General features: G+C 44.7%; 4 protein-coding genes across 9 annotated transcripts in view; 2 read left to right on the top strand and 2 right to left on the bottom strand.

Moving 5' to 3' along the window:
- The window catches only part of LOC108651147 (elongation factor-like GTPase 1), a 90,089-nt gene extending 79,655 nt beyond the window's left edge, over positions 1–10,434 (top strand). Inside the window, exons 6-7 of the mRNA XM_018100618.3 lie at positions 5,293–5,501; positions 10,272–10,434. Coding sequence (XP_017956107.3) covers positions 5,293–5,481 — 189 coding nt within the window. The 3' untranslated portion in view covers positions 5,482–5,501; positions 10,272–10,434. The remainder of the gene's footprint in view (positions 1–5,292; positions 5,502–10,271) is intronic.
- Positions 5,689–9,103, bottom strand: LOC108651135 (lysosomal proton-coupled steroid conjugate and bile acid symporter SLC46A3). Its single transcript, XM_018100601.3, has 5 exons — positions 8,439–9,103; positions 6,711–7,481; positions 6,302–6,640; positions 5,917–6,245; positions 5,689–5,860 (listed from the first exon to the last, which is right to left on the bottom strand). Exons 1-5 carry the CDS (start codon positions 8,550–8,552, stop codon positions 5,743–5,745), a joined length of 1,671 nt encoding a protein of 556 aa, XP_017956090.1. The 5' UTR covers positions 8,553–9,103; the 3' UTR covers positions 5,689–5,742.
- Positions 10,435–11,359: 925 nt separating the features above from the next.
- st (ATP-binding cassette transporter scarlet) lies at positions 11,360–14,568 on the top strand. Its single transcript, XM_018100600.3, has 9 exons — positions 11,360–11,764; positions 12,037–12,086; positions 12,153–12,289; positions 12,352–12,657; positions 12,725–13,231; positions 13,293–13,445; positions 13,500–13,741; positions 14,125–14,225; positions 14,305–14,568. Exons 1-9 carry the CDS (start codon positions 11,451–11,453, stop codon positions 14,478–14,480), a joined length of 1,986 nt encoding a protein of 661 aa, XP_017956089.1. The 5' UTR covers positions 11,360–11,450; the 3' UTR covers positions 14,481–14,568.
- LOC108651148 (uncharacterized) overlaps positions 14,552–23,313 on the bottom strand; it is a 44,838-nt gene continuing 36,076 nt past the window's right edge. For all 6 annotated transcript variants that reach the window (XM_089259105.1, XM_089259109.1, XM_018100619.3 and 3 more), the window contains 7 exons: positions 23,041–23,201; positions 22,536–22,669; positions 21,198–21,307; positions 19,533–19,702; positions 19,273–19,454; positions 19,071–19,195; positions 14,552–17,400 (listed from right to left, as the gene is read on the bottom strand). In XM_089259105.1, the coding sequence (XP_089115231.1) occupies positions 16,195–17,400; positions 19,071–19,195; positions 19,273–19,454; positions 19,533–19,702; positions 21,198–21,307; positions 22,536–22,669; positions 23,041–23,201 (2,088 nt within the window). In that variant the 3' untranslated portion in view covers positions 14,552–16,194. The remainder of the gene's footprint in view (positions 17,401–19,070; positions 19,196–19,272; positions 19,455–19,532; positions 19,703–21,197; positions 21,308–22,535; positions 22,670–23,040; positions 23,202–23,313) is intronic.

Here is a 23,313-nt window from a genome sequence, read left to right as displayed (position 1 = left end):
TTTGTATAATGACTTCCGGTGATTTTCTATTTCTCAGCTGAAGTTTTGCCGGCAACGTTGTCTACGTTGCTTTTGTTGTTGTTGTTGCTGGTTGTTGTTGTGTTTTTGCTGCTTTCGTATAATTTCATACGCATTTCCAGCATCCGTCCGAAAAGGGAGGGACGCAGCACATTTGTAACTTTCCGTGGCGTCTCGTCGTGTAGAAATCTAAACGGAAACTAGTTTGGCCAGCAGCACAAATAAGTGCATTATTATTAAGACAATGGGAAAGCTAAAATACAACGTGCTTGCTGCTGTTGTTGCTGTTGTTGTTATTGGTGCTGTTGTCGTTGACTGCCATCAATTAGAATGCGACAACAACAACAGCAACAACAACGACATCGACAATCGCCGTGATGTGTGTCACCTGGCGATTGAGTTTGTTCATTTTATATCAGAGAAAAAAAAAAAACAACTTGCTGACGTTTTAACACAATTAAAAGCAGTTACGCCCACGTACACGCCCACCTCCACACACACACACACACACACACACACACACGTATGTATACACACTGTGGTATGTCCAAGACTGACCGCGACTGCGTGGGCGTGGGCGTGGGCGTGTTTAGTGGGCGCAGTTGTCACGTGCCCACAATAAAGCAAGCAACTGGCCCGAGGTGGGTGGAGCTGGACGCAGCGGACGCATTTGAATGCTGTTGCCACAATGATGCGGCCTACAAAGAATTCGTTAACAACGGCAACGGCAACAGCCACAACCACATTTGAGCTGTTGCAGTGGCAGCTATGCGGCTCCAGCTCTAGATCTTTCTCTGATTCTCTCGCTTTCTCGCACTGAGTGTCTGTACTATTTTTATTGCTTACCCTCTCTCTTCTGTTCCTTTTCTCTATTTCCTTCTGTCTTCCTTACTGTTTCTTTGTTACTGCCTCTCTCTTTCTCACTCTTTTCTTGTCTCGCTCTTTCTCTCTCTCTCTCTCTCTCTCTCTCTCTTTCTTTATATATATACATCTATCTCTCTGTTTCTCTCTAGTCCTGCCTCTCTCTCTCTCTTTTACTATCTGTTTCTCTCTCTATGCATCCATCTTTGTCTTATCCTCAGGCTCAGTAACTAATTTTCAGTTTTCACATAAGAGAGCTTAGCAAGTCTTGCCTTGTTGCTATTGCAGCTGCAACAGTTGCTACTGTCTTGCGCATTTCTGTTATAATTTGATATTGCAATACCCTGTGCAGAGCATGACATTAGTAGAGTATACCTAACACTCCGCTAAGCAATAAATTTTGTTTGACAAAGTATGACCAGCTATAAAATTGAAATATAACTGAAGTAGGGCATATTACTTTTATCTTTGTATAATAGTTATATGTATGCATATGCATATAAATGATAAAAACATCCTCGATCTTCCACATAATCCTCCTTATTTAACTCGATTCCATATATTCTATATATAAAAACATTCTGAAAGCATTCTTTTCCCTCATAATTTCACCCATTATTACGCAATCAGTACACGATTCTCTTTGCTCCGCTCAAGGCCTTCTTTGCCTCATTCCAAATTACAAGAAAGAAAAAAGTAAATAAATAAAATCCCCTCCTAAAATTCCCTTTCAGCTCGGCTTTGGCTACTGGTCTTACTTGGATTCTTATTGGAGTTTCAAATGAGTAGCGGCAGGCACAAACCGGGTGGAAGGAGAATGGGGGGAGGGTAGGGGTACGCTTGTGCCTTTCATTTGTTCAGCTTGCTGTTGTTGTTGTTGTTGTTCTTGTTTAGAGTGTTTATCATTAACGCGTCGCATATGATTGTTATTATTATTATTATTGTTGTTGCTGCTGTTGTTGTTGTTGTTGCTGTGCTTTGCATAACTTGAAAACTACTTGAAGTGAAAAATAAAACAGAGCAGAACAGAGCAGAGACAGAGCAGCGAACCCAAAAGAACAGAGTCAGAACAGGGCAGAGGCAGTGGCAGAGGCAGAGGCAGAGCAGAGGGGCCCAGACAAATAGCAAATAATCTGATAACTCGTTTTGTACCTGCAAGAGACAGCAGAGAGACCCCCAGCTTCCAGCTAGCGAGACTATCGCCCCAGCTCCAAAGGGAAAGTCTTCAATGGAGCGCAGAGCAGGCGAGGAATATGGAATATATCTTGCCCAACGACGACGACGACGACGACGACTGCGAGTCTTGAGGTTGAGGTTGAGGTTGAGGCCGTGGCAGTGCCCTAAAGTCTGCGCTGCATATGGCACACACACATATGCACACCTGTATTTGCATACGTGTGTGTGTGTGTGTGTGTGTGTGTATGTGTGCGTGTGGTTTTGTTTGTGTGTATATTTTAAAGTTGAGGTCCAAGCCGGCAAGTGCTTATCCAAGTGGCTGTGGCAATCCTTTAGGCAGTTGTTGTTGTTGCTGTTGTTGTTGTTGTTGCGCTTAAGTGGAACGTGGTTTGCATTGTGCGCGCTGTCAAAATGACGCTCGTCGAGGCTCGAGCCTCGAGCTCGACTTTGCAGCGCATGCGCAACGGACGTTCCATTTGTATTGCTGTTGCTGCTGCTGCTCGTGGTCTGCCGCTGCCTCTGCCTCTGCCTCTGCCTTGGCCTTTGCTTTTGCCTCTGCTTCTGGCTCTGGCTCTGGCTCTGTTTCTGGCGCGCGATAATAATCTCAACTGCGGGCCGCGCTTTGCTCATATATATATATATATTTTTTTTTTTACTCTGTCGCCCCTTCCTCTGCCGCTCTGCCTCGTTCCCAATTCTGTTCAGAGCTGCGCGTATTTCGGTAGCTGCCGCGTAAATTACCTGCATGCGGACAGGTAAACACAGTCACACAAACACACACACCAGCACACACACACACGTACGTACGCTTGTACAAACAATCAGTCGAGAGTATCCGACTCACGCGTCTCTCGCGTGTTTCGTCTTTCAAGAGAAGTATCAAGTCACAAATGATATATGTACATTTATATACACATGATTTTCTTTTATCATAATACGAACTGTTCCTAGTACAAGGAACTGAAAAATATGGAATGACATGTCTTCTATGAAGCGTGCATATGTGGAGAAAGATAGGATGTTCCTGGACCTAGCTAGCTGTAGTATTATTTTCTTCTTCTTCTTCTGTCCCGTGAAGAACTATTTTATTTTCTTCCTTTTCCTCTCTATTATTTTTCTTTCTTATTACTAAGTGTTGAATCCATGCCATTCAGTTTTAGTATCTTAACAATACAATTGATGAAATGTAATAAAGTAAAGACTTAAGCCTGCAAGCCTAAGAAAAAGTATTGAGTATATCAAGTTCCTCTTCTGAATCGAGTTTGGGTTTCATACTACACCCAATTTATTGTTTAAAACTCTTCAGCTAGCTGAACTTCATTACCTTTAGCTAGATATAACGATCTGACTTAGCATGTTTTCCCTCTTTAAACTTTATTCCTATTAAATTTAAGATCGCGAAACTTTCGAATCTCTCGGCTTTACTAATATTCTCCTATATTCGCAGGAGCTTTAAGAATTCCATTTCATTCAGTATTTCACATCAGAGCAAAGGACTATGTCTATAAGGGAACTTGGGCTACTCATTATTTATTTATAATAATAAAATTGAGTACTTCTAGCTATTCAGATTCTCTACAAACTCCCGTGTCAACTTCTCATTTGCTTAGTTTCTCTCGGTGTATGCCGCCGATTGCTGCTCATTTGTCTGGACCGGCTCAGACGCAAGCGTTGCGCACTTTTGGAGCACTTCAGCTGCCAACGGGCTTGAATTGTTTTGTGGTGTTCGACTTGACGAACCGTTGTGCGTTGGGGAAAGCAGCGTTCCCTTCTAGCTGCTTGTTCTTCTCGAAGACTCTTGTGAGCATGTGCAAAAGGATAGCAAGCAAACACACAAACGCACACACACACACACACACACACACATGCATAGAAACAAAGTGAGCTTAAGCTGTAGCTGGGGATTGCCCGTGTCTTGGCGTGGACCGCGTGTCGTCTTTGCAGATTATGTTGGCTACTGCTGCAGCCGCATCTTCTCTCTCCCTCTCTCTCGTGCGCTCCCTCTCGCCCGCTGAGCTGCTCTCGTAGCCCCTGCCTTGGCCTTGTTCGTTGTTGTTAAACAAGCGAAACGTTGTGCCCGATAATCATCTACATTTGGGGCTCTGGGAGCACAGTTTAGCGTAGTGCGAACAGATGCTGCTAAAGGAGAACAAGTAAAAGTGCTTCAATGCGAGCATGCTCAACTAGCACATATTCTATAAAAAGCTAACAACAAATGGATAAATGGGTAATATTCAGGATCTCTGCTAGCTATCAACTATAAAATGACTTCACATCCAGAACCTTCTCTCTTATGTAGGCACAGCCTCTAATTAGAGAGCATCAAAGTGAAAGGTATTCCTAAAGAGCATCTATAGTCAGAGACTCTTCTCGATTTTGAATGTCCATTCGATATTTCTCATATGATTTACCTTCATATTGACTCTTGCTGATCAGGATTAGATGTGTGGCCTTGAGACTGCACTGAGTTACCTTCGAGCTTGTTCATGCCTATGGCTGTAGGCAAGCTACCCCGTTCATTCAATTGGCTGTGTAGGGTATAGTTAACAAAAGTTTCTTTGCGCACGAACTGAAACCAAATCCTGTTGCAACTCTTCACTCTTCACTATTCAGAAAAGCAAAGTTCCTGGCATTGAGCTGGCTTTTCGTTAGGGGCCAGCCTTTCCGCAGAAGCAACAGAACAAGAACAACAAGGTTCGACACCCGCCTGCTGTGCACAACAAAACACAAACAGGCTGGTTGCTGGTTGTTGTTGTTGCTGGTTGCTGTTGCTGGTTGGCAATCATCAATCACTGGCAAATACTTCACGCCATTCACTAAAATTCTGCGTATCCTGGCGTGCCTTATCACGCAATGGACGCCTTTGTGTCCTTTCTATCCCACTTGGTATTGAAAAAGTCATTAAGGATGCGCAACAGCCATTTGAATGTCTTTCCAGACGGGATACTCGAGGCACTCGAGCGTAACAATGAAGATGTGAAAATGCACGCTTTCCCTGATTGCCAGCACGCACACACACACACACACAGGCAGACATACACTCACTCGCACACAGTCATAAAATATCACGTAAAGCAGGCGCAGGCGCAGGCGCATAGACCCAGCGACGCCGTCGTACATACCCTATTGTCCTCGCTCAAGTGGCCCGCCTTCGATTCCGTTTTGTGGCTAAATGAATTCCTGGAAAACTTACTCAAAACAGATCTCTGTGTGTCTGCTTCTTCTACTTCTTGGCAGGTGATTGATATTGATCCCTTCTGGCTGCCCACAACCGAGGAGGAACTGATGCACTTTGGCGAGAAGGCCGACTCAGCGAATCGAGCGAAGCTCTATATGGACAGTGTCCGCAGGCGCAAAGGACTCTTTGTGGACGAGAAGGTGGTGGAGCATGCCGAGAAACAACGCACGCTCTCCAAGAATAAATAAACGCAAAGAGAAGCCCGCAGGTAAGTTGTTAATCTTTGATTAGCTTTAATCTCTCAGTAGTTGAGCTCCTCAATGTGCGCTAGTCCTATTCCAGCTGAGATCCGAAATATTCTCTAAGCTGCCTTCTGGCTGCAATGGACGTGTACCCAAAACCAAACAGTCTACGCTCCGTTTAAAAATAGAAAATTTCTTGTCTTTTATTAGCTGAAAATAGAAAATTGCTTGTCTTTTATTAGCTTAAAACGCAGATCGTAGTTGAGCTCATTGAGTTTCCTGATGCGCATTGTTTTCCGCATTCTTATCCCTGATCAGTCCGCTCTCGTTCTCCTTCACCTGGGGCACATCCAGTGAGCTGCCGCCCAGCACAAGGTGAATGCAGCTGCGAAAGCAAAGCGTAAATAGAAGTCAATCAGTCGATCGATGGGCTTCACTTACAGCACTAGCAGAAAGACCAGCAGTTGGGTGCCTATGGTTAGAAGGAAGATGCCGTCTCCGTGACTTGATTGGAGCGTCGCCCGATAGATCTGGGCGTAGCAAACGCCGCTGATGAAGGGCACAGCATTGTCGCAAACGGAGAGCAGAGCAAAGACCTTGCCACGCTCCGACTGTGGCACTATTTTGGACGCCATCGAGCGTATCATTGGTCCGACTACAGGGCCCAGGCTGCAGACACCGGCGCCGACATACAACAACGTCGGACCAGGCGCAAAGTAATAGAACAAACGGGCAATGGCATGCGCCCAGGTGCCGATGAAGATGATGGTCTGAAAGGCGACTCAATTGAGCTGGCTGTTGGCAGCAGGAGGCGGGCATCACTCACCGTATCCCGCCAGCCGAGAAACTTGTTCATCAGCGGCACGCCCAAAAGCATGGCAATGACAAAGGCAGCGGACTTGAAGGTCTTAAAGGTGCTGTAGGAGCTGACCTGCCAATCGAACTTGCCAAACGTATACATATAAAAGTAGTTGCCCTCGTCGCGCTGGAAGGTGTAGAGCGCCATGCTGATGAGCAGGATGTAGAGGAAGCTGCGTCTGTGGCCATGTCGCGGCTTGGTGAGCACCGTTATGGAGTCCTTGACATGCTGTTGATCAAAGTAGTCGCCCCAAAAGCCACAGCAGCCCAATTCTCGCAGCGACCGCTGATTGGGCGTCGTTTGCCACTGCACGAGGAAGGAGAGGAGAGAAGCAGAGGATGCCAGGGGAGCCTCACAACGAGCAGCTGGAACTCACCTTAAGGGCTATCAGCGTATAGACGATGGCGAGCAGCAGCAGCGATGCATTCACTGCGAACATGTCCGCATACGACTCATTGAATACGTTGTAGAAGAGGTATGAGCCGAGGGCCACGCCAGTCGGCATTGCAGTCAAATAGACTGCGTCCAATATGGTCACCCTAATGGTGCGCTGCTGCAACGTCGTTATGTCGGAGATATACGCAAAGCAGGAGGCAAATATGGCTACATCGGCGCCGGTTATGGCTGACGGCAACGTTGCCGTATAGATTATGTACTCCACCGGCCAGGTGGACATCTTGGCATTGACCACAATCATCGTGGAATAGATGAACTTTCCGACCAGACCCATCAGCAGGGGCAGTTTGCGACCGCGACGATCCGAGAAGGAGCCTAGAAATAATGCCAAAATAATGGGAAAAACATGCGCCGAGATGTTCTCCCACTGATGGAACGAAGCTGTGGTGTCCAGTACCTGTTTCTTATAGTCCTCGTTCTCTTTCTTATGGATATTTGTACAGATGTCGTCGCTCAGATTGTTATTGACACGACAAGCCTTTTGCAGAAAGAAGTTCTGCTCCACCACGGAGGTGATCATAAAGGCAAACATATATAGAAACATGGTTGGCTCCACCGAAATATTTCTGATGATGCTCATCAGCCGATGGCAGAGACTGCATCGCTGCGGCATAACGGCGCTGCCATTACTGACGCTGCTTGACCCCGAGCTGCTGGAAATGCTAGTGCGTCCAGCATTTTCTGCGTAGCCCTAAAAATAGGCAACAGTTGTGCAAATGTATTATTAAAAGAGAGGGAGGTGGGGGAAAAAGCTTTAGATTGAATAAGAGCGCTCGCTGTTATTGTGTTCTGCTGTTATGTTAAGTGCAGCACTGCAGCTTAGCAGAGAGCAACGGCTGTTTGTATACGCGCGCATGTGTATATGTGTGTGTGTGTGTGTACGCGAGCGAGCCATCCGATTCAGCGCTTTGCTAAAGAGCGCTTGCGAGAGCTTTTTTCGTTAAACTTGAGAAATTAGTCGAAGGGCTGTCATACAAATAACGTAACTAGACTAAATTATATTTGAGAAGCAAATAAAAGAATTATTAGCTTGGTATATGCGCATACATACATACATATGTATGTATGTATATCTATGTAAACATGTAAAGTGGAATTATATTATATTTTATATAATAATATGTTTTGTAGATTACATTATTTAACTAGGATTATTTGACCATTTCATGCAAGAAAATATGCATATAAATGTATGTACATACATATGTACATATATACAAAATATACATATTTATCTGTTCTCTTTTTTCAATGTGAAATTGATAATAATTAATTAGTATTCTTGGTTTCACAACATTTAAGGTGCCCCTCGCATCAAGCATGACGCTATTAATATAAAGCCACATACACACATACATACGCTTCAATTGATTATACGTACAAATACAGACACAACCCGTATGGTATGAATGAGCTTTTTCGTAGCAGATGTTACGACGCTCAGTGGACTCTTTGCTAGCGTCGCGACGCGGGTCTCAGCGTACGCAATCACATAACTGCACACGCGGAAATTTTTATTTGTATTTTTGTTTACGTATAGACTTGCATCTGGCTTGTAAACTTCACTTGTAAATTTAGCAACACACAATAATAACGAAACGCGCAAAACCCAACAACAACTCGCTTAACACGGAGCGAGCGGACTTACCTCATCGGCGCTCATTTCGGCTAAGCGAAGTTTAGTGCTTTGTGAGCAGCTCTCAGCAGCGTGCCGCGCGTTTTTGTTGGTTTGCTCTAAGGGAAAATCTGTTGTTTCTTCCATTTAACGCAGCAAGCATAAAAGCTTTTGCAATTTTCTCGCTTAAGCTTCTCTGCAGAAGCTTTTCGAGCCGTTAGTAATTTGAATTGTCAATAGACAGAGATTATTGTTGTGCACTTATCGGGGTTTTCTCTTCATTTAATTATCTTAATTAAACAACAGTGAAGTGTTTACTATTTATATTCACATTGTTCAAAGCTGGTCCAGTAAAATGATTGTGGCTAACGCACGTTTACCCTGTTGTATTAGCTTTATTGTTTAGCTTATCTAAGCCATAATTTTCTTTTCTTTTCATTGCTTTTAACGCGTTATCCGGCTGGGTCAATTTCGTCTGGACGATAAGCTAAGTAGCTAAATCATTGATAAAGTCACAGAAATTTAGGATACCATAAATGCTAACAGTATCTTTATGATAACGATAGCTGCTTCCTGGGCAATACCTGAGATTTCACCAATAGCGCTAAGCTATAACTGAGATTTTTGCTGTAACAGTCGGTCATATAATGCCGTAATAGCTGTATAATCCGACACTATTTAATGGCTGGTATACATACATAGATTATAATCGTATATAGATTATAAGCGAAACACTTCACGCTAAACCGGTTACAGGTGTTTTTTTTTTTAGTTTCAATTTAATATATATGAAGTATAGGTATATTTGTATAATTTGATTTGCAGCGTTACGATTATATAATGTGGCAAAGATTTCCGGCTAGATTTTCGATGTTATTGTAACTGCCAAGTAGTGTAGCTGGTAAGACTTTTAAGTGCAGGGTATTTTAAACTTCGGGTTGCCGTTTATATGTGAATTCACTTATTGATTTGTTAAATAGATTTCGTGACATTGCATTTCATTCGTTGTTTACAAATTTCGAGTATTCCACACATTCCGCTCTACTAAAACGCTCTCAACCGAATGCGAATAGGTGAAGCTAGAGAATGGGTCTTATAATCTTTATACTCGACTTATCAGTCAGCGTTGCACTCATACTATTAACAACATTAATATTTATATATACAAATACATATATAAATATACAAATATATAAATACATCTACGTCTATGTTTATGCTTGGTTTGGTAAACGGATCGCAGTTTGTTATTCGACTTTTCAAATTTGCAAGCTTCAGCAGCTGAAATTAGAGTATTTTTAGTCTAGGTTGTGTTGATGGAAACTTAATACTATGACTTTAATCAAACAAATACTGGATGAGATGGTATTATTTTCCTATATACCTATACTTACATTACTTATATGGTTTCTTTATAATTCTTAGCTTATTAAGATAGGAGGTGTCGCGTCCATTAGCGTTTCTTTATCTTTAAATTTGATCTCTTTAAACAAAAAGAGCAATCAGTCATGAGAGATAACATAACCCCACACGAACATATACATACATACATATGCATACTTATACACAGTAGAAGTCGAATCGAGCAACTGCAACTTATTGAATAGCAACATGAGCTTTGAGCATTACAGACCTGATTCTTAACAGAAACATTGACTCTGTTAACAGTGGGCCTAGCATAACAGAAATGCTGCTAAAAGTCATACCGGACTAAAATGCGGTTGCGACTGCGCTGTTAACTCATGGAAAAAAAAGTAGTAGAAAAGCGTATTGAAAGTCTTAAACCACCGGCAGAAGAATTTAATACTTAACACTTTTTGAAGTCTAGCATTAAATTAATAAATTCATCTGTTCTTATACTTCCAGTAGCATCATCAAAAAGGCGTAAGGACATTAGCCAGTTGCCCGACAACAGTTAACATACCTCCCACATTTTGGAAAATAAAATTGATATATTTTTGTAATATAGTTTTTAGAAAAATTAAATAAATAAACATATAATTGCCGGTTAGCTTATAAACCTGGCAAACATTGAATTACTCGATTGACCGTGTTTGCATTTATTGGTTGAATTAATTACATAGCATACTTTCGTGAGCTCAATGACAATTTCGAGCTGTTAAATTATGTAGCATACTTCTGGGCGGCTGTAATTATTAATAATTGGAATGCTTGTAGTGTAGCATACTTTTGTGCGGCAGCCGAAAACATTCGGCGTACACTAATTATCGTAGCATACTTTCGGGCATATGTACAAAATTTAGTGAGATGCCAAAACGTTGTTTTTAGGGTGGACCCAAAAAGTGCACAATTATCAAAGCTAAAAATTCACATTTCGTGGCTACATTCAGCAGATTGGTTTTCAATACACTTATATGTTGGGGTGGACCCAAAAAATTCTATTTAAATGCCGTTTTGGTGGATGCGTTCAACAAGTTTACAAAGCCGAATATGTTCAACAGAGCAAAATTGTGAAAAACTTTTTTTTTATTTTTTTTTTTTATAGTTGTTGAAGCCATACGGGGTTTATCAATAACCCCTTTGTGAGCTTATTATCTGTTCATTCATTAGGGCGCGCCGGCAACTTACGTTGCTGTCGTTGTGTAAAACTAATAAAATTAATAATGAAAAAAAATTCTTTTTTGTAAGAAATGAAACTCAAATCAGTATATGATTTCTTTCAGTGCTGAGCAAAATAATTTATTGCAATTTTCTTTAATTTTCCAACAATTTTCGCTGCATTTGCTATGCGCCGTTTCTTCCCCTTTGCTGGTTGAGCGCCTGTCTGGATGACGGCTTGTTGGGCTTCCCAAGGCCTGGAGGTAACCTGAGCTGCAGATTATTTTGTTGCTGCCGCTGCCACGCCCAGCCGCGCTAACCCTGACAAAGATCAACTGCGGCTAGCCACACTCACGAGTGCAGACTGTAGGCGCAATGGCCAAACTGTAGCAGAGCGACTTGCTTGAGTTCAGTTCAGAAGCAGCTGTCGAACGATTCACAACGTGAGCTGCGGACGCTGTTAAGAATAAAGGCGAGATAAAAGAGATGTCAGATACGGACAGCAGGCAGCAGGAGCAGCACGAGCTGCAGGTGGTGCGCATTGGGCACGCCAACGGCACCTCCAGTGATAATCCCAGTTTAGACACCACGCCGAAGCTCTCCAAGCGCAACAGTTCAGAGCGCAGCCTGCCGCTGCGCAGCTACAGCAAATGGTCGCCGGTGGAGCAGGGGGCGACGCTCGTATGGAGGGACCTCTGTGTTTACACAAATGTTGGATCGGGGCGTGGCATGAAGCGCATCATCAATAACTCAACGGGGGCGGTGCAGCCCGGTTCGCTGATGGCTCTAATGGGCGCCAGGTGAGACGAGTTCAAGCTGCGCTTCAGCGCACCTAACTGTAATCGATATATGCTCGTTGCGGTGGAGTGGAGTGGTGGAGTGCAGACAGAAAAAAATTCCTCTAACTGGGTTATGGCTAGCGCCTTAATCTTTGACTGATAAGCGCGGGGCTTAGTGGCCACAAAATAGTTGTATTTTCGCGCCACTCTTAATGGCTACGCATCACGCCTCGTCTCATCCCATTCCACCTCATCTCATCTCGCCCCATCTCTCGACTCTTTCTCTTTCACAGTGGCTCGGGCAAGACGACGCTAATGTCAACACTGGGCTATAGGCAGCCAGGTGAGTTATCTGCGCCGATAAGATAAGCACCCACTAGCTCTCGCTGCTTGAACTACTTCCCTTTAGCTGGCACTGTGGTTCAAGGTGATATACTTATCAATGGGCGGCGCGTTGGTCCCTTCATGCATCGCATCAGCGGCTACGTCTATCAGGATGATCTCTTCATAGGTGCACTCACGGTGCTCGAGCATCTCAACTTTATGGTGCGAGCGAGCTTCTTCTGTTGATTCCCTTGAACTACTCATATAGCTTCTCTTGACTGCAGGCCCATCTGCGCTTGGATCGTCGCGTTTCCAGCGAAGAGCGTCGCCTGATCATCAAAGAGCTGCTGGAGCGCACCGGGCTGCTGTCCGCCTCCCACACGCGCATTGGCAGCGGCGACGATGAGAAGGTGTTGTCCGGCGGGGAGCGCAAGCGCCTGGCCTTTGCCGTCGAGCTGCTCAACAATCCGGTCATTCTCTTCTGCGATGAGCCCACCACGGGACTCGATTCCTACAGTGCTCAGCAGCTGGTGGCCACGCTGCACGAGCTGGCCCAGAAGGGCACCACCATCCTCTGCACCATTCACCAGGTAACCACTGGCCACTGGCATCCGCTCCATTCTCTCATGTCTCATCCCCTGTCTGTCGCTATTGCAGCCCAGCTCTCAGCTCTTCGATAACTTCAACAACGTGATGCTGCTGGCGGATGGCCGCGTCGCCTTCACAGGATCGCCGCAGCATGCGCTGAGCTTCTTTGCAGATCATGGCTACTACTGCCCGGAGGCCTACAATCCGGCGGACTTCCTTATTGGCGTGCTGGCCACGGATCCGGGCTATGAGCAGGCCTCCCAGCGCTCCGCCCAGCACCTGTGCGATCAGTTCGCCGTCAGCTCGGCGGCCAAGCAGCGCGATATGTTGGTCAACCTGGAGATTCATATGGCACAGACGGGCAACTTCCCTTACGACACGGAACTGGACTCCTTCAGGGGCGTCGCCTGGTACAAGCGCTTCCACGTGGTCTGGCTGCGTGCCACGTTGACGCTGCTGCGCGACCCCACCATACAATGGATGCGCTTTCTGCAAAAGATGGCCATGGCCATCATCATCGGCGCCTGCTTCGCGGGCACCACGGAGCTCACGCAGCTGGGCGTGCAGGCGGTGCAGGTGGGTTCGAATCCAATCCCAGCCACCTTTGCTGCACTGCATCTCATTCGTCTGCTTGCAGGGCACACTCTTCATCATGATATCGGAGAACACTTACCATCCCATGTACTCCGTGCTGAACGTCTTCCCCCAGGGCTTTCCCCTCTTCATGCGTGAAACCCGCTCCGGCCTATACAGCACCGCGCAGTACTACGTCGCGAACATTTTGGCCATGGTGAGCTGCCCTCATCATCATCATCATCATTATCTGATGGCTCTTTGTTTGCAGTTGCCCGGCATGATTATCGAGCCGCTGCTGTTCGTCGTCATCTGCTATTGGCTAACGGGTTTGCGAGCCACGTTCTACGCGTTCAGCATCACGGCCATTTGCGTTGTCCTGGTGATGAATGTGGCCACCGCCTGTGGTTGCTTCTTCTCCACGGCCTTCAACTCGGTGCCGCTGGCGATGGCGTATCTGGTGCCACTTGATTACATTATCATGATTACGTCGGGCATCTTCATCAAAATTAGGTAATGTGAACAGTTTCAAACGGAGAGACCCTTTTTTGCTTTGTCTGGTATCAGCCTCTCCCCCCCCTCATGTTGTTATGCTTGTGTGTGTAATGGGTGTGCAGATTGGATATAATTAAGTGCTTGATGGGGTGAAGAAAGGCAGGAATGTATGCAGGTAGTCCTATACGGTAATGTTTACCTGTTTGCTGTACGTTCGGAAATGCACCGATGAGGCGTATACTTGATGAGGATAACGATTGAATATTGAGATGATTTGAGCATAGCTCGAGGACAATTAGAGCTGGATAGCTAAGGTTTATTATTTGGAGGAATCCCTAATAGTTGGATGAGGGATTTGCAGAGTATACTCGAATCTAATCTTTACCTTTCCTCTCTTACAGCTCGCTGCCTGCGGCATTCTATTGGACGCAGTTTATATCCTGGATGCTGTATGCGAACGAGGCCATGACGATTGCCCAATGGTCGGGCGTGGAGAACATAAGTGAGTGCGATTCACCTGCTTACACTAACACTAATCTGCTCTCATTCCCACTCCTCTGCCTTCCTCTCTCCCTCCGCAGCCTGCTTTGGCGAGAGCGCCGACTTGCCCTGCTTCCACACCGGCCAGGACGTGCTAGATAAGTACAGCTTCGTGGAATCGAATCTCTATCGCAATCTCTTGGCCATAGTCGGCATCTACTTTGGCTTCCACCTGCTGGGCTATTACTTCCTCTGGCGACGCGCGCGCAAGATCTAGGCAGAACTTTGTCCTCGTTCGCTTTGCTGTAAATACGTTTTTCAATTTGCATAATAAATGCTAAGTAATGCTTTTTAATTAACAACAATTTTATTGCGACACACATTTACAGTAATTAACATTGAATTTGAATTTGAATCTGGAGTTGGAGTTTGAATTGGAAATGAATCAAACTGCGAACTACGTTGAACATTTAACATTTCCACTTAAATTGACACAAATTGTACTCTGATATATGTTTTATATATATATGTATATATATACTATATATATGTTTATATATAGTAGAACAGCTTTGTAGAAAAACTTAGTTAAATTATAGTTTCAGGTCAAAGAAAAATGTTTTCTCAATTACAATTTCAAACTCTTGAGTTTTTCTTTTTCTTTTGTTTAAAGCTAAAACTATGTAACACAAGTCTATAAAATAATCTATACATTTATAATAGAAATCACAGCGAGAATTGATTTTTGTTTTTATATATCTGCTCTTTGGTTTAGTTTAGTTTTAGGTATTCGTTTATATAATACATAGAGTTTAGTTTTAAAATTAGGTGTTGTTCTTTCAGCAACATTGAGACACACACACACACTCACCCACACACACACTCTCTCTCTCACACACGCACATATACATATATAAGTCTAACGTACACATAAAGCGTTTTAACAATTTGAGCTTTTGTTAGTATATAGTTCTTTAAAGAAGTTTCATTTCCAATCGACACTTCTGAATACTTTTTGTATACCCTCTAATCATACATATATGAAACACACTTTCAAATTTCTTAATATTTTCAACATCTTCCATCCCCTCTGTAGATCTTATAAATTGACTCGAGTCACATTTCTCTATAGTTTCGATACATTTGATGGTAACAAAGCTTAGAAACTGTTGCATTTGTATACCCTGTAAATTGAGTACAGTTGCTTTAATAACAACTACAAATAGTATACATATATATATGTATATTTATATATAGGAACCTGGACATAGTGCTCCCCTTATTTAACTATACATAACTCTAGCCTATGGCAACAGCTTGTTTTTCGGTTCGAAATTCGTTTATTTTGCTGTGATATGCAGGGTACGCAGCCTAGTCGGATATGCCTGGTTCAGGCTAGGCTGCTCAAAGGAACGAACAACAAACAACAAATGCGAGATCAATAGAATTAGTTGGGAACAAGGGATTCAACTGCTGGAGCACACAGCTCTAAGCTGATGACTGATTATCTGGCAACGCCGTTTAGTCTAGTCGGATATGCCCTTGTATGCTAGGGTGTTTGAGGGGGAAATACTGCTGGAGTATGCATAACTAAGCAGCTCTTAACTTTGTAACTATATAATATTCATTCTAAGACGTCTGACTATCTGGCAATGCTGTCACCCTCTATGCCAGACTGCTGGCAAGGTTATATATTTCTCTTTGCTTTTAGCTCTTCCAGCAACTCTGTGATAAACGGTTGCCTTTTCCTTCTAGCACCGCGTCACTCTATAAAGCATTTATTCTTCTAGCAGCTTGCCGATGTGGCAACGCTGTCACTCTACAAAGCCTGACTGTTGGCGCATGACATCAAGCTCTATTAGCTATCTATAACCATCTCTATACTCTTTACTCATTCCTCTCTGGCAACTCGACGATCTGGCAACTCTGTCCCCTTCCTCTACTCGACTGCCTTTTATACATATTTACATTTGGTTTGGCCATCAACTTATTTACGTGCTAATCTGCTGCAGCAGTCCTGGTCGCGGACTGGCGCCTCCTCCTGCCGCTGTCAATCCAGCGCCGCCTCCAACTCCTGCTCCTGGGCTGCTGCCAGTGCTGCTGCTGCTGATGAGGATCATGCTGCGGCTGTTGGGCAGCACAAACACCTCGGTGGCCAGGCCAATGGGACTCATCGACTGGGATGTCTTGATGGGACTGCGATTCGGCTCGAGGAAAGCTGTGCGCGGCTGCCAGTCCAGCGGCTGGCCCTGAGTTGCATCCGCCCCAGCACCAGCGTCACCACCAATTGCCTCGCCATTCTCCAGCGTGCCAGGCGCCGTGTGTGCCGAGCTCTGGCTCTCGTTGGACAGCAGCCGGGTGGTGATGGTGCTGCTGGAGTTGGTGGTGCAGCTGGTGGCCATTGTGCTCACCGAGCGCCGCTTGCGCTGCTGCTGCTGCATGTAGGAGGCTGTCGTGGTCAGCGTCTCCGTCACATGGAAGCTGACGATGGTGTCCCGCTTGCGCAGCGTCGTTGTCGTCGAGCTGCTGCAGCTGCCCTCGCTGCGCAGGTTCTGCTGCTGCTTGTTGCTCAGATCCGAGAGGCTGATGTTGTTCTTCAGCAGGATCTCCAGGTTCTCGATGGAGTCCTTCAGCGCGCTCTTCTCGTCCCGTGCGATCTCCTCCTTGAGATCCGCCACCAGTGTCCTGGGCGCTGTGGGCGTGGCACAGCTGTCGGCATTCGCCGGATTCGCGTTGCGCAGCAGCGCCGGCAAAGCGCCAATCGTCACCACGCTGGAGCTGTTCGAGATGCTGGGCGTGATGCCCGTGGAGCTGACGGTGGTGCCGAACGAGGAGGAGATGTTGTGCTGGCGGCACAGAGATTTCCGCCGCTGCGCCGTCAAGTTTTGCATATTGGAGTTCAGGTCGATGTCGTCCTCCTCGTCATCCTCGTCCACATCCGCCCCGCCGGGCGGCTCCGCCGTGGCCGCAGCAACGGCCTCAACTGCTGGCGTCTTGTCTGCTTCCGCTGCCGGCTTCTCCTCGCCTGTCGCCGCCACGGTCCCCGCGGTCCCCATGGGCGGGGCGGAGGCGGGCTGCTGCGCCTTTCCCTTCAGAAAATAGGTTATCATCGAGCCCTTGCCCTTGACGTTGACGCTGCCGCGGCAGGTGAGCTCGTAGCCCCGGCACTCGAGCAGCTGCTGCATCTCCTGGGTCACCTGGGCGCAGGTGTTGATTTCATTTGGGAGTCCAAACGTGCAGCCGCAAATAAAAGAGGTGAAGCAGGAGAAAGAGAGAGAGAGGGAGAGAGTTAGAGGAGGGGAGTGTGGGAGAGTTGAAGAGAGATAATAAAATAAATTCCAAGTGACAAGTTCATTGGCAAAGCGTGCTTCATTCACACACACACACACGCACATACAGACACAATCAGTGGCACAACCTGTGCTCAATATTTCATGATAACACTCTGATATAGCCCCGCTCCCACTCCTGTCTGTCCGTGCCCCCCACCATCTTATCTTATCCCTTGTCCCGCTTAATAATTTATTTCTCTTTGCAAATTTTCGTGCGCTTCGCTTTTATCGACGACGCACGGCAAATAAAATCAAATACGGCAGCTGTGTGTGTGAGTGTGCGTGTGTGTGTTTATATATTTATTTAGGCTAGTGTGCATATATGTCTGTGTAAGTGTGTGTGTGTGTTTAAGTTTCAGTGCGTGGGCACTTTCTAATTCCCATGAAAATTGTATGAGGCGCACATGGCGTATACGCAATATAAGAGTGACTGTGTGTGTGTGTGTGTGTGTATGTGTCTGGAGCAGCCTGTTGCCCATTTCGGCAAGCTCTATTGATTAGAGCGGTCTGGCAACGCATACCCAGCTCTCCCGGTATACCCTATACTATTATATGAATAAATAGATTATAGCGGACTTAATAGAGAAAATACATTATTGTAATAAATTATTTAAATAATAAAAAATATAATAAATTGCCAGAACACTATTTAAAGTCTATTAACTCCTTAGCAACAGCTCAAACAAATTTAGAATATTATATATAACAATATATTTGATCAATTGTCATCTCTAAGAGTTCTTTAACTATGAAAATTCCCTATAATATACAGCCTTCCCCCTACATTCCCAGCTAATTACAGGGTATTTCGTAAGTTCATCAATCTAGGCCCTACACTAGCCTCATTTATTTAAAGTGACATTTGGCTGGCTAAGAAACTCGACACAAGCAAAAGCAACGCCCGATGAAAGATAGCCACGCGCTCCTTTTGAGACCTAAAACTCCTCCCATCCCAACCTAACCCAGTTCTGCCCAACTCAAGAAATATAAGAGCTATCTCTTGATAGGTATACACACAATATTTCAAGCTTTAGCTAAAGCCACACAAATTGTATTGCATTGTAAAATCAAATTTGATTTCCATATATACAAAGCCCTTTGCAGGGTATTCAGCTAGTCCTGCATGCCTACCTGCACACATGTGTATTTATTTCAAGTGACATTTGAATGGACCAGAAATCTGATAAAGAGCAAAACCACCCCAGGTGAGGGATGATGACCTTTGATTAGTTCAGCCCACGCAAGCATATGCGACCCCATCAATCGCTCGACATTAAACACAATCAATTGAAGCTAGAGGGACTGAACTTTTGATTGGCAAATCATATTTAAGCGTTGGCCCGCAATGATGATAGCCATTGCCGTTAAAAGTTATATTAATAAGTTGAAATTCCCAACTCTAGTCTCGCACCGTCTCGTCTCGTCTCTGTCTTGTCTATGCCCTCACAGCATCCCCATTCGCATTTATTTTAAGTGACATTCGTCTGGCTGTAAACTGACAGGCAAGCAGGTCTGCTGGCGTTCGTTCAACTCACCTGTATGTGATCGACCAGACCCGTCGAGTCCATGCGGGAGGCCACGTTCACGGCATTGCCCCAAATATCATATTGCGGCTTGCAGGCGCCAATCACGCCGGCCACCACGGGTCCAATGTTAATGCCTGCGCGAGGGGAAAACGAAAGAAATGGAATTCGTTAAAGTTTCGGGCAGTTCCATAAGCGCGTCGCTCCAGCCCACCTATGCGCATGCGAAAGTTGTTGAACGAGTGCATGTTGACCTCCTCAATCTTGTCGAAGAGCTGCAGCGCATAGTCGGCCATGGCGGTCACATGGCTGAAGTTCACCCGGTCGCAGGTGTTGGCCGTCAGCCCAGAGGCAGCCATGTAGGTGGCGCCGGTGCTCTTGATTTTCTCTATGCAACTGCAAAGCGACAAACAATCCATGTTAGTTCTGTGTGCTGCTGCTGGATGCCCCCCCCTCCCTCGCTCGCCCACTCACCGGAAACGCTCCTCGCTCAGCAACTCGTCAAAGTCCGCAATGATTTCGTTCAGCAGTCGCAGGCACTCGACGCCCTCGTTGTTGCCCTCTAGCTCCACGTAGAACTCGGAGAAATTCGGTATGCTGGCAAAGAGTATGCACACGGAATCGCATTGCTCGTGATACAAGTCCTGAAAATTGCAAGTTGAAAGACGGAAATGCATATTAAATGGATGCAGGTCTTCCATAGGAAAAAATTCTGTGCATGAATACAATATTTTTTCATAAGCCGTGCATCTATTATATCACTGGGCATATCGTTATTCCATCGCCATTTGATATTGTGGAACATATATATAAGGTTCATCTTTATGACTTTTTCCATATTATCTTCTAAAGGAAAGCTAGTAGAAGTTATTTAAGATATGCTGGAATCTCGTGGAAGTTAAGAATATAAAGATTATATGGCATATGGCAAATATATGTCATGTACTCTTTATTCTTAGCCTCCAAAGTTAAAAGTATATGACATATGGCATATATATGTCATGTACTCTTTATATTCTTAACTTCCACGAGAACCCAGCATAATCTTAATAACTAAGAGAGCATCTCATAGTAAGAGTCTCATTGCTTTCTTATCGACATGTGACCTTCGTGCAGACAGATATCTCTGGAAATTTCATTTGTGATGCTTTTAGAATCTATTTTCTTTCTTATAGCTCTCTTGAACTTTTATTTCCATTGCATTATCTATCATGATCACTATCGTACTTGTTTTCAAATTCAGCCAGATATATATGCATATCTCTGGAGTTGAACATTATAATAGATGTTTGCTATATTTGTAGAGCTAGGAAAACATATTATTTTTGGAAGCCGTTTCATGTAACCTTTTTTTATAGCTCCCTTAGAACGTCTAATTGCCTTAATTTCTGTATTTATTCGCATTTGAGTGCTCTTAAAGCGTTTCGTTAATGCGAAGGCGTTAAGCCTGTATGTTAGCCTTGAAGCAGCATATGTGAAAGAAAGCACGAAACGCGGTCAACTTTGGTCCAGAGCTCACACACACACACACACACACACACACACACACACACACACACACACACACACACACACACACACACACACGCACACACAGAGGCAGAGCGCTGAAGACCACATGTCGGCGGTTCCAAAATGTGTGGCTGTGATTTGGTTAAAAGTTGTTGATTGCACACTTAATGTGGCAAGTAGGTCCAATGCCCGCCCCCGCCATGCCACGCCCCCGCACACTGATGCGGGTGCCCGTTACGCATTGAAGCGTTGCAAGCCGCAGCATTTATATATTATATACATACATACATGTATGTACATATAACGATGCGGCCAGCGGGCATAGGTGGCAGCTGCGAGCAGGAGACGGCGCTGATAAGCAGGGAGACTGGAGCTCAGTTGGCTGCTGGCATGCTTAACAAACGTCCACCTTCCAGCGCTGCGCGACTCTGGCTCTGCAGTTGCCCTTGTTACTAGGCACAAAAGTTTTCAAGCTTTTTAAATACGTCGCAAATTGCCAGCAACCAAACACACACACACACACACACATGCACACACAGACATACATATAGCTTACATATAATACAGTAATATTTACAGTAACACATATACAACATACATACATATATCAAATGTTTTAATACTCACATCGAGGTGCTTCTCGCGGCTCAGAAAATGCTCGGCGACATGCACGGGCAAAATATTTTCGAGCAGTTTCCGATTATAAGCCTGCAAATGCTCCATGTCCTCCTTCTCCTCTGCGCTCCACAGATGAACAAAGAAACAAACAAACAAGAGACGTATAAAGCACAAATAAGAACGAAGCAAAAAGGGAACCAGAGAAGAGCAGCAAAAAAAAAAACAGGAGCGTGAAATTGAAATATCAGTTTATCAGTTAACCGAAGCGGAAAGCGAACAGCCAAGAGATGAGAAAAACAAATAAATTCTCGGAGCCGACGGCTGAGCACGACTGCCGTATACCCTGCTATGGAATGCTAATTAGCTATACTAGTCGATTAGTTTATATTGAAGAGAAGGCTGAGACTGAGACCATATAGAGCAACCTGATGCACAGATGGAAGTATAGAGTTAATCTACTTACTACACCCTTTATAAATATATATTTATTCATTGCCTTTTTCCATTTACATCACTCTAATATGATATTTCTTTGGCCTGCTTAGATAGAGGTAGAAAAGATCATTCCAAAATAACTTATCCCTAGCTCTTCCACTCCCAGCCTATGAAGCGATCAATACACTGGAATATCGTCACTCACATGGGTATATATACACATATAACACTTATCAAAGGGCAAATCCCAATATACTCCAATTTATTTCATATATATTCAACAGACAAGGCAACAAAATGAGAAGCGTAAAAAAGCGCTGCATAAGCTCCGGCGTCAGGCAAACACGAGTGTGATTGTTCAAGTGTATTAGACTGCGTGTGTGGGTGCTTGTATATGTGTGTGTCTGTGTGTGTGTGTGTGCACTAATACTAATGAAAAGCTTGTTGAACAACCGAGCAAATGGAAACGCAAAAGATGAGCAGCACAGCATTGGCATCAGCGAATCTCATCGAGAATCGTTCTAAGGGCCAGGGACAGAGCTCTTGCTGTTGCTGTTGTTGTTGTTGCTGCTGTCAGATAGACAGAATGTCGTCAGTCAGTCATATTTGATATATGTATATATAGGTCGGCACTCGCATTTGCTAATTAGTTGCAAACAAAAATTTATAAACAAGCAGCCCGAGCTCTAAGGAATTATAAGGCAATTGCGTAAGCTCGAAATTTATATTTAAGAGTGAAATAAAATTTCGAGAATATTTGAAGGTAAAGCTTTTACAGCTGATAACAGGGAATAAATGGGGTTATTCTTCAAAGATTACAAATTCTTTGATTCACTTTATCACTCCGTTAACTCCTTTAATTCCGAAAAGATCTCCATCTAAAGAGCTCTATTTTATCAGCGTATCACTCACCCGTTGCCTGAAGTTTCCAGATAAAGTCCAAGCGATAGGTGGCCTCCGTTTGATGGCTGTGGAAGATCAGGGCGAGCATGAATGCAAATAGGAAGATTGAGTCAATTATGTAGCGCAGCAGGGCTTCCTCGTTGCTGTGCAGTCAAACAACGAGAGAGACGAGAGACGAAAGATGCAAGACAGAGGACGGCAGCAGCAGTAGACCAAGTTATTCCAGTCCATTAAAGTGAAATGCCAAGGCGCAGCCGACGAGAAAGGGAAATGGGGAAAATAGTGTTGTTAATGCAGTTGAAAATGCCAAGTGCCAGCTGGCATTCGGATGCCCTGATAAATGAAGCCAAGTGCTAAATACAATTTTAATGCAGTTTGCGGCTGCTGCAAATGCACTTGCAGCATTCCAGCAAAGCCAAGAGGAAACTGCACTAAATTACATTACAGCATAATTCGTTTCGCAGCAAGAGAAAAAACACGGGATAGAGAGAGAGAGAGAGAGGGCCGTACTTACGCCAACTGAGCGCTGATTTGCCTGCTGCTCACATATAAATACGAGGAGCACGCCATGTAGCTGCCAGCGGCCAGCAGCAGCAGGAGAAGCTTCAGCACTATGCGCAGCACTTGGTACGTGGCGCAGCACATCATCGAGAGCAGCGTCAGCAGCAGGAATGTCTGTCAAAGAGAAGTTGACACAAAAGTAAGTTAAACTCCGTATATGCATATACATATATGTATGTACATATGTGGGGTGTGAAGGGGTAGGCAAAGCAAATGCTGAGACGTT

The sequence above is a fragment of the Drosophila navojoa genome, chromosome 4 (genome assembly GCF_054131105.1).
Source record: "Drosophila navojoa isolate 15081-1374.11 chromosome 4, UAZ_NAV_1.0, whole genome shotgun sequence".
NCBI classification, from domain to species: domain Eukaryota; kingdom Metazoa; phylum Arthropoda; class Insecta; order Diptera; family Drosophilidae; genus Drosophila; species Drosophila navojoa.
The sequence above is the reverse complement of the archived record's forward strand: the minus strand, read 5'-3'. Positions and strand labels throughout refer to the sequence as shown.

Bases quoted from the DNA above. Each gene is read 5' to 3' on its own strand.
- LOC108651135 (XM_018100601.3), bottom strand. From the start codon at position 8,552: ATGGAAGAAACAACAGATTTTCCCTTAGAGCAAACCAACAAAAACGCG. The intron at 6,246-6,301 runs GTGAGTGATGCC...GTCGCCTTTCAG, and splicing joins TTCTCGGCTGGCGGGATACG to ACCATCATCTTCATCGGCAC. The intron at 5,861-5,916 runs GTAAGTGAAGCC...TTGCTTTCGCAG, and splicing joins CTGGTCTTTCTGCTAGTGCT to CTGCATTCACCTTGTGCTGG.
- st (XM_018100600.3), top strand. From the start codon at position 11,451: ATGTCAGATACGGACAGCAGGCAGCAGGAGCAGCACGAGCTGCAGGTG. The intron at 13,232-13,292 runs GTGGGTTCGAAT...GTCTGCTTGCAG, and splicing joins TGGGCGTGCAGGCGGTGCAG to GGCACACTCTTCATCATGAT. The intron at 13,446-13,499 runs GTGAGCTGCCCT...CTTTGTTTGCAG, and splicing joins TCGCGAACATTTTGGCCATG to TTGCCCGGCATGATTATCGA.